The following is an 18270-nucleotide window of genomic DNA, read 5'->3' as shown; positions in this document are numbered from 1 at the left end:
AGCAGGCATAATAACATTGAGAGGCCTGACATTGAAGCTCAAGTGAGTCACCATGGACCAGTCACAAGCTCTTGGCTGAACCACTTCCCAGGGTTCTTGTGAGGATGAAAGGCAGAGTTGAATCACGCCTGCCATCTTAAGCTCCTTGGTGGAAGGGAGGGCTATAAATAAAATTTCATAGAAGCCTAGTTTTAACATGAAACACTGTTGGGGTGGTGTTTGAAGCGAACTTGTTGGGTATGGCCACCATCGCTCAATGGCAGAGCATTGACCTTGCATGGAGAAGGTCCCAGATTCAGTGCCTGGAATCTCTAGGTTGGGCTGGAAGAGATTCCCTGAGCTTAGATCACCTGCCCACTTCAACCCCTCCTTCTTCCCTGTTGTCAGTCAGCAGTTAATTCAGATAATGAATTGCTTCTGTCGTTTGACTAAATATATTCTTTCTTTCTTTCTTACCTCTCAGAGGAATAATGGGGACTTTGTTTAACAAATGACTGTTTTCCTCTTGCAGCTCAAGCAATTTGTTCAACTTTTTCATTTGTGTACACTTGTCAGGCTCAGGGTTTGAAAGCAGATCTGTTACCTAAGTAAATGATTCCTTTTCTTTCTCGTGACACTTAGGTTACGCTGAAATGCAACGCGCGCTGGACCACCGACGAGCAGCTTCTTGCTGTACAAGGTATAGTGCCAGAAACCCATTTCTGTGCGTTGGAGGGTGGCTCTCAGTCCCCGGGGTAGTCAACGTGGAGCCCTCCAGATGTGCTGGAGACTCCCAACTCCCATCAGCCCAAGCCATCAGGATCAAAGATCAGGGAGGATGGGAGTTGTAGTTTGCCATATATGGTGGGCACCCTATTTCTTCGTGATGGGGAACTTCCACATTGATAACAAAGAATTTATCCTGTAGTGGTGCAACTTCTTCAACATTTAGGTGAGGTTTTGGGTGTATCAGTGCCAGCTTCCGAGGTGTTAGGTACCATCTATAAATTAGTCTCAAGGTGAATTCCCTTCTTTTGGCTGAGATGAGCTTAAAGGGTGGTTTAAACCAGTGGGTGGGGTTTATTTCGTAGCCTATATCATGCTCCCTTTGGACTTTGATTGCATGGAGGGATTTTTCTAGTGTCTTGGAGTAGTATTTTGTATATAGCAGTGTCTCACATCGAATGTAACCGGCCTCTAGAAAGGACTCTATGCATTGAAAACAGAGCCGTTGCATGTACCCTTATTAACTAAAACCTTTGTTAATAAAAACATTTTTTAAAAGAAAAAGAAAACCAGAGAGAATTTATCCACTTTCCTACTTAATATTATCAAGAGGCTCCTGGTGTCATCATTGCATGTCTTTAGGCTTTGGGCAAAAACATTCCCCTTTATCCAGGCCTTTGGCCATTAGGTAACCTGTGGCCTGTTGGGGACTGACAGTTATTATGATCGTTTTTATTATTATGCTATCTATTACTGTGCTTTTATGTTTTTTCTTATGATGCCCCGTAAAATGTTTAATGTTGTACACTGGGATCTTTTGATAAAGGGCAGTATATAAATCAAATTATTATTATTATTATTATTATTATTATTATTAATAATAATAATAATAATACTTACTGTAAACCATCACGGTAGTTTGGAGGGTGTCTGGTTTGCAATCTACGGTTGAGGTTGCTCTGTGATAGCTCAGCTCTGGCTCCACCCAGGTAGCGATGCCCAATGCAGTTTCGCAAGTCACAGGTGGAGTTTGCTAGCAAAAAAAGGAGGCCTATACATTTGTAGCACTATTCATTATGAACATTCACTCAAAGGACTTTTAGCTAGGAGCTAAGTGGCACCTTAAACCTAGGTTATGGGCTCAACAATGGAATGTCCAGGCACGCTTTTTTAATAACAAAGAATACAAAGCTGAAAAGGAATGAACTGCAGCTGAAATATTACGTTAATTTTTCACATGGTCTAGTCCTTCTCCTGCCCACGCCCCTAATATTCTTAGGAGGGTCTCTTCTCCAGTTTTCAGAGAGTAGCTGGAAGTGGGGAGTCAGAAAAAGGTCTTCCTTTCCTTCCACTATGCAGCTTTAATCTGAAATCTTAGGCGCAGTACTGCGCCGGGAGCTCAGAAACTGCTTGGGTTGATGAAATTCCCCATCGCAGAATGCGCCTAGAACGATGGGAGTTTCGAACACTGGATGAAAGTGTTGGGGCCAAGCACACTTCTAAGGGGAAGGCATTTCTCAAGCAGAACACCCCTGCAGAAAAGGCACTTTCTTGGACCACAGCGTAACCCGCCTCCCACAACAGTGGCGAACAGAGAGGACAAGTATTGGTTGTGGTGCTTTGGGTCTGTTTACTTCTGTTTTCAGTAAAGTTTGACTGATATTTTACAGGTTCTTATTAGCTGGCATAGAAAAGTGAAACAAAAAGGGATTGGAGATAAAACAAAAAGCACACAGCTTGCATAGATCCGCTTTTCTTTGTGCAGTTTATATATATATATATAAAATATAGAGTGCATGCAGTCCTAGTTGCATTTCTTAAATCTTTTTTCTGACTTTTAAAGTTTTGTGGGCTGTTGCCTAACAATGGTGACGAATTTTATTTGTTCCATTCATACCTAGTAGCGCCTGTCATGCGTTTGATGCAATGCAGCTCTAAGTATTGTCGGGCCAGGAACAATTTCAATTTTTTATTTTGTGTTTATTGTTTCGTTTATATGCCCACCCTTCATTAAGAAATCTCAAAGCTGTTCACAAATTGTCATATAGATACAAGAACACAGAATAAATAATGAAACACACTGGGGGGGAAACGACCTGCATACCATGGTGCAAATTTCGAACGGCTTCACATAAAAATCCTATAATCAGAAAAGATCTGAAGACCCAGAAAATGTATATCAAAAGGGCTCAAAACCCTGGGTGAAAAGTTGCACCTTAAGTTGTTTGCGGAATTGAAAGCTCAAAGATGCAGATCAGTCGCAGAGAGTTCCATAAGGAGGGTCCTGCTTGACCTTATGATATTTCCAGTGTTTGCTATAAAATATTTATGAAATCTGTTTTAAACAGAGTGTGCTGCTATTGAGAAGGCCACCGTTCCTTGAGCATAGCCCCCTGGCGTGACCATGGGCAGGATCCTCTTCAAAGATAATAAAATCAGAGTTGTAGAGTTGGCAGGGGAACTCTGAGGATCATTTAGTCCATCCCCCTGCAATTCAGGAATCCCAGCACACAGTCACCCACCCACCCACCATACTGGACTTGGGTGATCTTGGGCCAGTGGAGAGGATGAAATGGGGGTGAATGCATACTGCTCTCAGCACTTTAGAGGATGATGGGAAGGATAGAAACGTAATGTAACGTAGGACACAGTGTCCCAACAGTACAAATTCAAGCATCACGTGTCAATAATAATAATAATAATAATAATAATAATAATAATAATAATAATAATTTATTATTTCTACCCCGCCCATTTGGCTGGGTTTCTCCAGCCACCCTGGGCGGCTTCCAACAAAGATTAAAAATACATTAAAATGTCACACGTTAAAAACTTCCCTAAACAGGGCTGCCTTCAGACGTCTTCTAAATGTCAGGTAGTTGTTTATCTCTTTGACATCTGATGGGAGGGCGTTCCACAGGGCGGGCGCCACTACCAAGAAGGCCCTCTGCCTGGTTCCCTGTAGCAATAATAGTAATTCATTAAAACTTTAAAGGCTTCCATTATTGCGCTGATAATAACCTTAGCACCTCTTCTCCTTTTCTCTAGCCATCAGGAAATACGGTCGAGATTTTCAGGCAATCTCTGATGTGATTGGAAACAAGTCTGTGGTGCAGGTGAAGAACTTTTTTGTAAATTACCGGCGGCGTTTTAACATAGACGAAGTCCTACAGGAGTGGGAAGCAGAGCATGGCAAAGAAGAGACGAACGGAACTAGTACGCAGAAACCCGTAAAGTCGCCAGATAATACCATTAAAGTTTCCGAAGAAGAAGATGAGGTAGGAGGGATATAACTTGAGTTCAATCTTGATTTAGTTCCCAAAAACTTGACAATCAGTTCCTTGGCAGAACTGGCTCCTTTTCGGATGGTGTTTTGCTAACATTATTACTTAGCGGTGTCATTTGGAAGCTGGCCAGTCATATATTATCAGCTAACTGCCTGTGGTTTTGACATGTTTGGAGAACGTCAAATATTCACTGGAGCCAAGGATAGCCTTGAGGCCAGCAAAACGAAGCAAAAGTTTGCTCTGCGGCAACTTTTTAACATAGGATGCACAGAGAATAGCAAAAAAAAGAAAAAGAAAAAAGGTCATTCTGGGTTCGGCGTGTATCTTATTTATTTATATTTTATTTTGTAGACTTTAATCCTACCTTTCTTCCATCACGGAGCTGGCAGAATTAAAGCCTGCTTTCCAACTGCTATTCCACAAATTGGGTTGCATTTGAAAAGAAAAAAATGAAAGCACAAGTTAAATTATCTTGGCAACAATAAAACTATAACAGGGACAGATTAAAATAGAAAGTTGGCAGCCTCCAAAGATTGTGTGTGGCTAACCTGGGGGTGTCTAGCATGTACATGGAAGATCATTGTCTTTCTCAGGTCTGATTTAAATGCACTGTCCACCAAGAACTTTCTTTGTGACTCCGCGTCAAAATTTTGTTGAGTTTTCTGTAAAATCTGTGACAAGAAAGTGGCTGGTGGAGGCCCTTGGGGGTAATGCGTCTCCTCACATGTGAGGATGATATTTATACCCTGCCCTTCTGACTGGATTGCCCAAGCAACTCCTCCTCCTCCTCCTCCTCCTCTTCTTCTTCTTCTTCTTCTTCTTCTTCTTCTTCTTCTTCTTCGCAGCTGACAGATAAAAAGAAGAATCGCTAAAAACATAGAAGAAACAATCATTAAGAAACAATTGAACATTAATAGAATTAAAACTATACACACACATAGAATCTGTTTAAAACATGCAAATAATTATGGCAAAAACAGCGCAGCACCAGCCCTTTAGTTAAAAGCAGTCAGTTCCCAAAGTCTGGTTGTTGCTATTGACAGAAACAGTGAAAATCAATTCGTTTATTCTTGGCGTTGTTCAAATGATGGCAGATCTTATGGCGGCTTGTGGGAGTGAGGTGCCTTCCTCAGTTGGGTGATACCTGTGTTTTTGGGCAATGTGCTTTGCGTTGGGCTTCCCTGAAGGTTCCCACTGCAGCCTGCTTTGTCATAGAAGCAGGGAGAACCAAGACGCATTCGCCTGCCATGGTGGCAGCTGGACAAGCATGTGATTTACTTCCAAGCAAAATTCAAGTTCTGGTTTTGACCTTCCAAGACCTTTGGTGGCCTAGGACTCACATGTCTCAGAGGGTGCATGTCTCCATGTGACTCCCCTCCCAGTAGTGGGGAGCCTCGCTCATGAGTTCCCTCCATGGAATGTTGATTTCCTGGGAAAGTGCACCCAAACACTTTCGTTTCTCTGATGTGTCAGGCCCAATTTCTAAAGCTCCCCTTTCTAACGAGTTCGGATGGTGCTCGACTTTTTCATATCGTTTCTGTCCCCCTACCCTGTTTCATTGCTTTGTGAGCTTGATGTGCGTGCGGCTTTTATATTTGTTTTGACTCTATTATGGAATATCTCGAGTGTTGTGCATGAGACATAATAGACATTTATAAATCTAGGGCCCAGGGGGTTTTGAGGTTGACATTCCTGCCTCATCTCCCTCCCTTCTTATGTTCTGCTGAAAGCCGTGCCATTGACAAGAGTGGCAATGCAGCTTGACGTTTCAGCTTTCTGTTTGTTTATGAATATTGACTGAGAAATCCGTGAATGATGTCTCGGAGCAGACGGGAACTGCCAGCTCCTTGCTCTCAATTCAGCCATCTGTGGGTCCCCCCCCCCCTCATTTTGGTGCCTGCTACCTTTGATTCCTTGGGGACAGGATACGAGGCTTGGAAATCTGACCTCTGTGTGAGTCGTCCGATTTTAATGTTGTGTCTCCCTTCTCTTTCCTCCTCCAGGCAACTTCTGTTTTGGATGTCAGATATACATCCGCATCATGAGAAACTCAGGTAGCCTAGAACAATGTTGATGTTTTGACTACTGTTGGTTATCCATGATATCAGGTATTAGCAAAACCTCAAGACAGCCATCATATCTCCGTGGACAAGCAGCTATTACCAAAAAGAGAGAGAGAGAAGAAGAAGAAGAAGAGAACAAATCACAAACCAAGGCAAAAACACTTCTGTTCCTGTGCTACATTTGCCTTAATTTTCTCCTCATTCCTCCATACTGCCTCCATTTGCTCTTCTGCAGTTCCTGGGACAAGCTCTCTGCCCTTCAACAGCACCCAACTTCAAAGCATTAGCTTCTCCTTGAGCCATCTACGCGCCGGCATGCAAAAACCTCTTACCAGCCAGCTCTCCTCCCCCTCCTGCTCCCCCCACGCTCAGAGGTTGACCCCTAAAACCAGGGACCTTTCTAAAACTTGCTCCCTAGTAGTATGTATTTCTGTACGGCCTTGTGTGGTTTCAGCTTACTTTATGGTGTAATCATTATTCTTACAGTGACATTTTGAAATCTTTTTCTTTTTTGAAAAAAAAATTATATACATACATATATAGATATATATATATGAATGAACTCTCCCATCAAAAACATGTATTGAGCATGTCCTAGGATGGCCTGGTGGCTTCTCTGAAGTCAGGGGACCTGGCAAGTAGGTGGGATTTCAGGGCTGCAAGCAGTAGACCACCCGCCTCCTCGCACATGCAGAAGCTGTATTCTGCTCCTTTTTATTTTTAAAGAAAACTCCGTTCTTAGTTGTGATTTCTATTATCGTCATTATTATTGTCGTAATGGACCTTCTTACTTAGTGCAAAAGGGAATGTGCAGCCTATAACCTGCTTTGGAACAATCTGTTGGTCGATCGATGTATACGCACCCAAACACCCGTGTTCTTTCATTATAACCTCCCAGCGAATGCTGACACAGCTGAGTTCCTTTGACCGTCTTAAGGGGTTAGGGCAAAAGCAGCAGCCTTTGCCATTCGCTCCGGGCTTCTTCTGCATCTGTTTGATACTTCTGTCGTCTTAAGGAAGGGACTTGGCGCCCCACCGAAGTGAACAGAGGCTGCACAGTCTCTGCGCTTGGCAAATGGCTTGCTTGGCCATGACATTGCGATGCAAATTAGGATAGAGAGCTTCAGTCCTTTAAAATGTGTGTTTGAACAGAGGGGACACACACACACACACACACACACACACACACACACACACCCTGTCCCCTTTCTCCCACCCCAAGAGCTCCTTCAAGCTGCTGTCGTTTAGTTCCTTCCAGCACGCGGAGCCCAGCTGTGTGGCAAAGGCCGTTGTGGCAAGTTCCACTTCCTAGGAGCTGGGATGGAGCTGGCTTGAGGAAGAGAGGTTGGAGGTTCCTCCTTCTTAGACTTCTGAACTCGGCAGTATGGAGGCGGCGTGGGTACCAAAGGAGCCCTTCGCTGAAAGATGTAGGACGTAGAGTTCTTAAATATTTTCATTAGCTGTAATAACGATGCAAAATTAAATAATTTTAATCAGGGATGCCCAGGGGTTAATTTATGTGCGCGTGTTTTTAGTTGACTTCATTGCCACAGTATCCTTAACGTAGAAATCAATTTCAAATAAAGTTGCAACCTCAATATGCACGGCTTTTTGAGACGCTGAGGGCGAAGGGGGGGGATTAATTTGCAGTTTAATAAACCTACCGCTCGTTGGACGGAAAAAGAGCTATCTTTAATACTTTTCTCTTACCATGTCCTTTTTTACGGCAGCAGCTGCAAATGTACATGTGCGCCCTTCGCTGGTAGTCACGCTGAATTTAAAATTAGCCTCTGCCTTCTAAAGTTGACACACACAAACCCTGCCTACGAACTAACCTGCCGATCAAAGCTTGCTGTCCTAAGACACGTTCTGTTTGGTACACCAAACGCCACTGCAAATATATGGGGGAACAGGTCTTCTAGTAATAACCCTTGTTTCCTGAGGTAATGTAAACGCCTTATTTTTGGAAGGGTCTGTCCCTTCTGTTTTGATAATTAAAAATATATGCAGTTAAAGCACAACAGGTGGCTTATTCCTTACGACATACATTAGCCAGTGTAAGCATTTTAACCATTGTGGTGTACTTAGGTGACTCTGAAGCTTTTTAAAAATATAATAATAATATAACAGTAATAATAACTGGGGACTTCTACTATGCATGAGAAGGCAGAACTGCACTTTATCATAATTTTCAGTGGCTGAAACCACAAGGGAATTGCAATCGGCTGGTAGACAAATTTCATTGAAAATAATAGCCCAACCAGCTGCCCATTTTGCCCTGATTGCAGGGATGAAGGACCTTGTGGTCCTTCAGATGGTGTTGGACCTTAGCTCCCATCATGCCTGACCTTGCTGGCTAGGGCTGATGGGAACTGTAGTCCTGCCAAATGTGGCAAGCAACAGGTTCCCCGGTCCCTAGCATAGAGGATCCTGAACAGCCAAGATCAAGACTAATTCTAGCCACTTGGAAGCACCTTTTAAACAAGACTTGCTTCATAGCAGCTGCCTGATGGTGAAATGTTGGAGAAGTCGAGATATATAATGTTGCTTGTTTTCTTATCCAGGGTTCAAAACAAGAGGAGAATACATAGATAACACCAAAAATCATAAAGAAACAAAGCTTTTTGAAAAACAACGCCAGCTAGTCTACTGAGAAACAGGGAAATTGAAAAACACTAATGACAAAAATCCTTTACTCCTAAGTGACACCTCCTTGTGCCTGAGCTATCTGATCTAGATTACGATCTCTGGGAACCATTTCTTACCCTTCTTTAAATCCTCACCTATCCATATTGAATTGAGTCTGTTCCCTGCCAGGCAAGCTTGTAGAAAGTAGCTGCTTCCAAGAGACGTGGTGAAGAATAATTGGCGTGTTTTAACAATGTTCTACATTAAAAAGGTTATGGGTTTGGATTTCCACCTAGTAATTTATTTATTTTTAAAAACAACAACCCTGGCCTGTCCTTTTTTAAAAATCGAGCCACAGCACTAGGCAGTGTGCAATTTTATATTTTTTAAGAAAATCTATGTAAATGTTTTATATTAAATTAGCAAAGGATATAATAGCCAGGTTGGTTTGAACGGTCTGCCTCAAGTCCATACTGTCGGAGAGCTGAAAGGTATGATCATGTGATGTATATGTTGCTGGACATTTGAGATTGCTGGTTGGGAGAGATTTGAAAACTCTTCCACGTAGAGAACTTTCATGCCAGAGAGTGAGGCCAGAACATGTTAAGATTGTGTGTCTAGGGAGCATTTATGTTGAGTAACCTCTCCTCTACAGCTGAAGTGGTACAGTCTTGACAGTGGACCTGCTGATCATGTGGTTTAACTCAGAGTACAAGCCTGTTTCACTGTTCCCTTCAGCAAGCCTACCAAACATTATCAGAAAAAGATCGGGTTTTGGCTTCATTCCTATCCCAGGAAGAGAAATCATGTCTTTGCCTCTTCATGATTACCTTATTGTAAACCTGAATACAATAAAACATGACACTGAATTCCCCTCCCCACCATTAATTGAATATCACCTGCAACTGTTCCAGTATGAAACGGGGGAAATATTATTAACTTTCGGTTGTTTTCTTTGTTTCATAGTCTTGTCTCCTATATGGAAAAGCTTAACCTTTCAGTTCAAGCATTCACGTTCCGAGGCACCACGTTCTGATTTAGAAAGGTCCACAAAGATTGCTACATTACATGTAATATTTGCTTAAATTTTGTTTCCTTAAACTATCAGTGTGGATGTTATAATTATATATATTTTGTGGAAGATGGGAAGTTTTCGTTTCCTTCTAAGTATAAGTTATTGTGCAACGACGGCTTCGCTACGACAAAAAGTGGTACTTTTTATTAAAAAAAAGACTTTTAGTTTTAGAAATCTTAACAAATGTACACATGCGCCATAATTTTATGTTTGTTCTATTTAATTTTTAGGTATAGTTGTGTAATATGCCAGTACATTTTTCTCCCCATTTCTTTCCAACCTGCTCTGCTTATCCATCAGGATGCCTTGTTTATTTGAATATTGTATCCTAACTGGTCTGAAACATGGCGATCGAACTCTTTAATCTAGAGCCAAGGGAAGACGAGATATTTTCAAGAGACGTTGTATGTTGAACTTAACACAGCTTAGGGAAATGTTGTACAATCATATGCTCAGCAGCAGCTACAACTGGCAAAGCAGCCATAAGGGTTGCCCTCGTACATATTTCAGGGATTTATTTCGTTTTGTGTTGTTGTTTTTTTGCAGATTCCCCCTTTGAAACGCATCTGTGTGTTGAGGAGGGAGGGAATTGTAGCCCTTGGCCCCGATCCCTGACCTTCATGCAGCTCCTCCCCCATCCCTGTTTTCCAGGGGTTGGCAGAATGTGTGCAAAAGGGCTTATGCTCAGGCACAGATCTATGGAGTCTTCAGTGTGAGTAGGGACATTGCATAGCCAGGCTCTTTGATCGTCCGGATAGAAGCCGTCTGTGTATAGACGCCCCTTTCATACATTCTGCTGAAGACAGATTGAGGGGCAAGATGACTGGCCATTTTAACTGCTCTTCCACTCCATGTAGTCAGCATATGCATGGAGGGAAGATGGAGCAGAAGGTCAGGCTCTGCCTCTAGTCTAGTACTTGGCGCGTTGTCTGGCAACCTGCTTTGCAATACTGCCCAGGAAGTCAGGGGTCTCCTCCACGCAGCTCCCAGAATGGTCAGGTAGGACCAGAGAACAGATGGCGCCCATCCTCGATCCTGGAGGTGATAATTTTGCCCTCCTGTTCCACAGCCCCAAGTGGCCCACTGCAGAGATGTACCAGGAATTCCAAACAGCATGATCTCTGTTCCAATGCCAGACAACACCGTGTTCAAACGTTCTGATAGATGAGTCGCTGAGTCCCATGCATGGTGTTTGCAGTGGCCTCCTGGCGGGGATTGATGTATGGGGTTGCTGTTTTTCTCAGAAGCTTAATCCCATGTGAAGTAGTTTGTCATGTGGCATTGGTAGGCCAGGGAACGGATGCCATTTGAGAAGAATAAAAGGAAAAAAAATATAAGGCTCGCTTGAGTTTCAGAAATGACATTGGCTGTTGTGTGCATCTTGAAGTTGGGTAAAAATGGTAGCAAGTATTTTACAACTTTTTTGAGGAAAAGAGGAGGGATCTATCCTCAAATCGCCATCCTAGCCAGCAGTTTTGTTACTATTTACGGCCCGGCTAAAATATGTCTGTTGTCATTTAACTCTTCGCTTTCGTTTAGATTCTCTCACACACTGCATGTTGTGTACCAGATATGATCCAAGCATTGCTTTTAAATAACCTGATTTCCTTTCAGTGTAGAAGAGTGTAAAAGGCTTTACTAATTTTGGAAGTTTCCGTTTTAAAATGGCAAAGTTTAATCCTCTTGGGACATTTTAAAAACTTGAACAAGGTAAAAACAAAAACAAAAAACCAGTGTCCCTGTTTTTATGAGTTTCAATTAGCTGTAGTCTGTGTTTTTAGCTTGTCAAAACCGAGCCATCTTGTGCAATGCCCTAGAATACCCTGAGCCCCCTTCGGCTACTCCCTGAAAAAAATGCAGCTTTTTTGGGTGTGTGTCTCTGGGCACATCCCACTTGCAATGTTGATGATGATGCATAGCCTCTGTTCGTTTCATTGGTGCTTGAGCTGGAATCCTTTCCTTGCAAGCATCCCTGAAACAGAAGCAGCACCTGTTGGATAGCTGCCTCTGTGGGCAGCAAAGCACAATTAGCAGCGAAAGCGACAGTTCTGAAGAGAGAAGGTCAGTATATGTCTGGGCATGTTGTATATTAATGAGTGTTTACATTCATATTCTCCTCAAATTTAAATTTATACTGGAGTGTATAGTTATTCCATTATGTAGATTTTATCAATTTTGTTAAATTCTCATAGACCGCTTACAAGGTCAATCCCCCCCTCCGGACTTTCTGATGATTAAGGTTAAGTTTGCAAATATAATAAAATTCTGTATTAGCCTTTGAAGTGATACAATTATGCATCAGGGGTAGGGTTTTTTTTAAAGTATGTATTGATAATGCTGTTGTAAGTAATATTCATCTCTCTCTCTCTTTTGTTGCCTGTTTCTTTCCCTCCTTGCGCATTATTTAGTACACTTAACTGTGATGAATGGTCATAGAATTATAAAACTGCTTAGCCACTGAAAATAATAGTTTTTCCTCCCCTACCCCTTGAATTATCATTTTACTGTAAGAGGAATTATGGCAGGGAGGGGAACTTGTGATTCTTTTCTGAAACTCTGCACAGTTCATTTTTCTATTATTTCCAATGTTTGCTGACATGAAATTAAAAAAACAAAAAACAAAACTCAAGCCATTGATGTGATGTACTGTGTGCTTAAAAGCCTCATCATTCCAAAATGGATAGGACTTGAGAATTGATTGCTTGTCCGGCGTGATTGGCGCCTCACTCTGTGAGAGACACAGGCCTGTTGCAGGTATCAGCAGCCAACACTTGAGGTGACCGAGATTATTATGGCCTGTCCTTAACAGCCAAACCAAAACAAGCAGACCTCTTCTTTCCTAATAAGTCCCTTCTTGTAATCAATATGCAACTTCTATTTCTCCCATACTTAGGCTGTGTACACAGTACCTGCTTATAGTGCAGCTAAGCCATTCTTCTTACTTTGGATTGAGGCTGCTTTTCATAAGGAGAGACAGGATAGATCCAGATTCTGGCTCACGGGGATTTGTAAAGGCAGCTCCTGCCAGACAAACACAATGTGTTCTCGGGGAATAGTGTTGTGAGTGTTTGCAGAGCGAGTCTGCGGTTTCCATTGATTCCCATGAGGAAATTTCTATTGCGTTCCCGACTACGGGATTCGGGCTCCAAGATAAGGAATAAAGCACCAGGACCACCCTTTAAAACCTTACAAAAGGCAAACAAGGAAGGGGAAAATATGCTCTTTTATATGCCCAATCTCTCCTCCTCCCTCCCTGTGGGCTGCCACAGACCCGCAAAACAAAAAAGCAAGGCTTGTTTAAGGCGGCTTATTTGTTTACAGTACTACACGCAGGTTCAGCTGTTTGGATATCTGAATCTGCGGTGTGTCTAGTGAGGTTTGGGTACAAATTCCTCGTATTTGGACCGGTGAATTTTTTGTATAATGAGCGTTTGGATAGCAGGACCTGGTTGCACAGCACTTCCCAAACCAGTGACGGAAGTGTGTACACAGCCTTGGTCTTCTCTTTCCTCGGACCATATAAGAAAGAGCTGTGGGTCCAGGGAGAAGCCAGAAGTGAGGAAACCCACGCCAGGGAATGCACACACTAATCGCTCCTGACAGAACCATCATTGGCCTGAGAGAACTCTTGGGCTAAGTGAGGCTGCCAGCACCTCTTCTTTTCAAGACGTAGCGGAACATAATCCTGTTTCAATGTCTTCCTTCAAAACAAAACAAAACCCCCAAATAGGCTTTAATAATAATAATAATAATAATAATTTATTATTTGTACCCCGCCCATCTGGCTGGGTTTCCCCAGCCACTCTGGGCGGCTTCCAACAAAGATGAAAAATACACTAAAATGTCACATATTAAAAACTTCCCTGAACAGGGCTGCCTTAAGATGTCTTCTGAATGTCAGGTAGTTGTTTATCGCTTTGACATCTGATGGGAGGGCGTTCCACAGGGTGGGCGCCACTACCGAGAAGGCCCTCTGCCTGGTTCCCTGTAACTTGGCCTCTTGCAGTGAGGGAACCGCCAGAAGGCCCTCGGCGCTGGATCTCAGTGGGCAGAACGATGGTGGAGACGCTCCTTCAGATATACTGGACCGAGGCCGTTTAGGGCTTTTAAGGTCAGCACCAACACTTTGAATTGTGCTCGGAAACATACTGGGAGCCAATGCAGGTCTTTCAAGACCGGTGTTATATGGTCTCGGCGGCCGCTCCCAGTCACCAGTCTAGCTGCCGCATTCTGGATTAGTTGTTGTTTCCGGGTCACCTTCAAAGGTAGCCTCACGTAGAGCGCATTGCAGTAGTCCAAGCGGGAGATAACCAGAGCATGCACCACTCTGGTGAGACAGTCTGCAGGCAGAAAGGGTCTCAGCCTACGTACCAGATGGAGCTGGTAAACAGCTGCCCTGGATACAGATTTGACCTGTGCCTCCATGGACAGCTGTGAGTCCAAAATGACTCCCAGGCTGCGCACCTGGTCCTTCAGGGGCACAGTTACCCCATTCAGGACCAGGGAATCCTCCACACCTGCCCGCCTCCTGTCCCCCAAAAACAGTACTTCTGTCTTGTCAGGATTCAACCTCAATCTGTTAGCCGCCATCCATCCTCCAACCGCCTCCAGACACTCACACAGGACCTTCACCGCCTTCACTAGTTCTGATTTAAAAGAGAGGTCATTAAATGTCATTAAAGTCTTTATTCCCATTCACCTCCTCATATGTGTAAGACATTTCACTTCAATAATACACACCATGTCCTCCTAAGCTGCTATCTCTATTCCAGACGGCAACACACTTCTGCATTAGTTAAAACAAGGATGTTCTCTCAATTGTCAGAATATTCCAAGCAAGCTCTTGATTCTCTCGTGAGTGTTTTGGATAACCAGGAAAGATCACTCTTGGGCTGAAGAGTAATGCTGTATCCAATAATCCTTTAAAAAAATCTCTCTGTTATTTATCCAATAAATTTTAGCAAGGCTACAGTTCCACCGTAATCCCTCAGATTATGCTGTCAATATACATTAGGACAGTCGCACAGTTCATTCAGTCTCGCAGGGGCTCATTATGGTTGTAACATATAGACTATTATTTCTTATTTTAGGTCAACACTTACAGAAGATGCATCCTACAGAAATGACAGCTTTGCCACTGGGAAGTGATTTTCCTTCCTTGCCAAAAAAATAAAAAAATTCCTTCCTGTAGCACCTTAAAGACCAACTAAATTAGTTCTTGGTATAAGCTTTCGTGTGCATGCACACTTCTTCAGATACACTGAAACAGAAGTTGCCAGATCCTTCTATATATAGAGAAGGTGGGGAGGGGTATTACTCAGAAGGGTGGTGGGAATCGGAGATTGGCAGATAGCTGAGATGAGCCTGATGAGCCTGTTGACGACTCTTAACGACTGTAATAGGTCTTACAGGAAAAGGCAAGGGGTGGGAAGGTGAGAAATGGTTTAGTCATGTATAATGAGATAAGAATCCAATGTCTCTGTTCAGACCAGGTCTCTCCATTGTTTTAAGTTTGGTAATGAGTTGCAATTCAGCAGCTTCTCTTTCCAGTCTATTTCTGAAATTCCTTTGTAGTAAAACAGCTACTTTGAGATCTTGTATAGAATGTCCTGGGAGATTGAAGTGTTCTCCTACTGGTTTCTCTGTTTTGTGATTCTTGATGTCAGATTTATGTCCGTTTATTCTTTGGCGTAAGGTTTGGCCTGTTTGTCCAATATAGAGAGCTGAAGGACACTGTTGGCATTTGATGGCATACACAATGTTAGACGATGAGCAATTAAATAGTCCCGAGACTATTTAAATAGACCTTTCATTGCCTACAGACAGCCACCCAATCTTAAACAACTCCTAACCCACAATAATACTACAACCAGACTTAACACGGACACTGGCACCAGAGCCTGCAATAAACCCAGATGCCAACTTTGCTGCCACATACACCCGGACAACACCATTACTGGCCCCAACAACATCACACATACCATCTCGGGACTATTTAATTGCTCATCGTCCTTCAGCTCTCTATACGAGATCCAGTCTTGTACCCTGCAGGCTGCAAACTTGCACTTTTAATTCACAAATTTAGCATTGCGTCTGCAAACATAGAAGCATTTGATTTAAACCATTGAAACGTCCCATTTTCAGACCATTTAAGAAATTAGGGTATCAGATTATGGGCTACTACAGGCTGACTGCTAGGTTGGCAGGAGCTGGGACTGAGCAACGGGAGCTCACTCCGTCACGGGGATTTGAACCGCCGACCTGATCGGCAAGTCCTAGGCTCTGTGCCACCCGCGTTCCTTGATGAAGAGTAGACAATACTTCAAATTAAGAACAGTGGTGTTAATGGGTGATGCTCTATTAAGTTTTTCTCCAAAAAAGACCTATTGAAATTAATAATGTAGGTCTAGTAATTTCCATGGGTCTACTGCTCAATGAATAAAACCTTGTTTTATGCCACCTAATATTATTAATAATACTAATAAGTAAATAACACTGTAGAACTGACTCATTTCAACAAAGGAACTGCATCCTCTACTGAGCCAATGTCAACCCAGTAAACTTGAGGTGAGCATACCTGGTTTTGTTCCTTTTCTAGGGCAAAGCCCAGTGGATCCACAGCGGAAACAGAGCAAAACAATGGCTGCATGAATGGAGACCTGTGTTTGGCACATTAAGAGGCAATTAGCAAAGTTTCATGGGAGTGCCTATTTATTTTCTGTTAACACAATTTACCAAGTAGGTTACAAGCACTCCTGTAGATCCGTCTTCTTTGCACAAACAAAAGTCTGGTTGTGTTGAAAGAGGGGACAATCTTTTCAACATAAAGCTATGGTTCACTGAAACATCCTTTTCATTTGTCTTTTCCCCTCTCTCTCTTAGCATAGTATTGCTAACGAGAGCATTGGCTTGCTCCCTTTGTGACGGGAATAATCACAGTGCCCAGGCACTGAGTTGTACTTTTGTCTCCTTAAATGCGTTAAAAGCTGATGAGCAGTTATGTTTTGACTATTGCGCATGAGCTGTAGTGCTTAAGAGTAGTTGGTGAAATTGGCAGGGGCCTATGCTTTTCACATAGAACAGCAGTGGGGGACCTTTTCTGGCTCTGCGGGCCCGATCCTTATCAGGATCAGCGTGGCTGCCTACCTGTCTGTCACCTGATAGCACAATGATGCCAGGTGGCTAGGGACTTCGAGGTCCCCAAATTGGGACTTTACAGAACTACACTCAGCCAATCCAACTGGGCTTTGTCTTTACGATCCATCAGTTAATGGGAAGTAGAGCCAAAGTCTGCTTTCCCTTGCAAATACACAACCAGGTGGGCAGCCATGTCTCTACCTGTCCCAGGCATGGCATGGCAACTTGTTGGGACATCTTTGTTGCTTCCTCCCAGATCTGAGCTGCTGCTTGTGCTCCTGAACTATGACTCCTGAGCCCTGAGTCTACTGCTATGCCGGTGCCACTTCTTGCTTGAATAAATATATATTTCCTCCTTACAAATAAGAGCCTTTGCTTGTGTGTTTTAAGGCCTTCTGCATGCAGTCTTGTGTGCTTTGCTATAGACTATAGCTTTGCTATTGCTATAGCCGTCCTTTCCCTTGACAAGGATCTGCATGAGAGGAATAAAATGTTGGGGCTCGCAGAAGCCGCTGTGAAGTTAAAAGGGCCGGATGCTATGATTTTGTGTCACAACTTCACAGGGAAACCATAACAAATGACTGCATAAGAGACACAATCTGAACGCTCACCCACCAGACCTTCTCATTAGTGTCAGGTTCGGCTTTGGGCTCTGACAGCAAAAATCTGGAAGACCTGCAATGGAGAATGTTCTGCTCTCTGGGAATGCATTAGCATAGACTGTGTGAGGGTGTTTTCAAATGGCAAAATATTGCCATAAGCTTTCAGCCAAGTAGTTGTCAATAGGCAAAAGGCAAAGGCGGGCCTGCTCATTTAGAAAGGACAATGTAATATAATACAGAACATAATCTGTCCCCTTTCCTTAATAAACTAACAATCCTTCAAAATAAAACGAACCAGTTTCTTCTATGAAGAAGAATTAGGTGTAACTGATTATATGTAGAGCATTATACTATATCTTCCTTATTGTATTTTGGGCACTATTCCCCCCTTTTTACTTTTTCTTTTCCTCTCATAACTTTTTTTTTAAAAAAAATTAAATGTTGGAGCTCTGATGCAATTGGGCTGGAAAAAATCAGGAAAGTTTGCAAAAAAAAGGGCTAAAAAGCTGTCACCCAGCCCAAACCTAGGACTAGCTTCTGAGCTGGTATGAATCAAAGAGAACCATAGAATTGGAAGGGTCCCTGAGGGTCATCTATATATTATAAATGCCCTCTCACTTTTCTTAATGGTGTGGGACAATCACCTGAAATCTCTGTGCTTGACCTATGGCATCCATATAGATCTGGCTACTTCTGGCAGAGAGATGCACATATTTGGATTGAAGGTAAATGAATAAAGTCCCACCAAATTGTACTGAAATATTGCCTTGCCC

At 42.8% G+C, this 18270-nt stretch overlaps 1 protein-coding gene across 2 annotated transcripts in view; it reads left to right on the top strand.

The window, feature by feature from the left end:
• RCOR1 (REST corepressor 1) overlaps window positions 1–12387 on the top strand; it is a 140216-nt gene extending 127829 nt beyond the window's left edge. For both annotated transcript variants that reach the window (XM_081193266.1, XM_081193265.1), the window contains exons 10-12: window positions 622–679; window positions 3754–3983; window positions 5996–12387. In XM_081193266.1, coding sequence (XP_081049392.1) covers window positions 622–679; window positions 3754–3983; window positions 5996–6037 — 330 coding nt within the window. In that variant the 3' untranslated portion in view covers window positions 6038–12387. The remainder of the gene's footprint in view (window positions 1–621; window positions 680–3753; window positions 3984–5995) is intronic.
• Window positions 12388–18270: the final 5883 nt, after the last annotated feature.

The sequence above is a fragment of the Podarcis bocagei genome, assembly GCF_964188305.1.
Source record: "Podarcis bocagei genome assembly, chromosome: 1".
Lineage (NCBI taxonomy): Eukaryota > Metazoa > Chordata > Lepidosauria > Squamata > Lacertidae > Podarcis > Podarcis bocagei.
The sequence above is the reverse complement of the archived record's forward strand: the minus strand, read 5'-3'. Positions and strand labels throughout refer to the sequence as shown.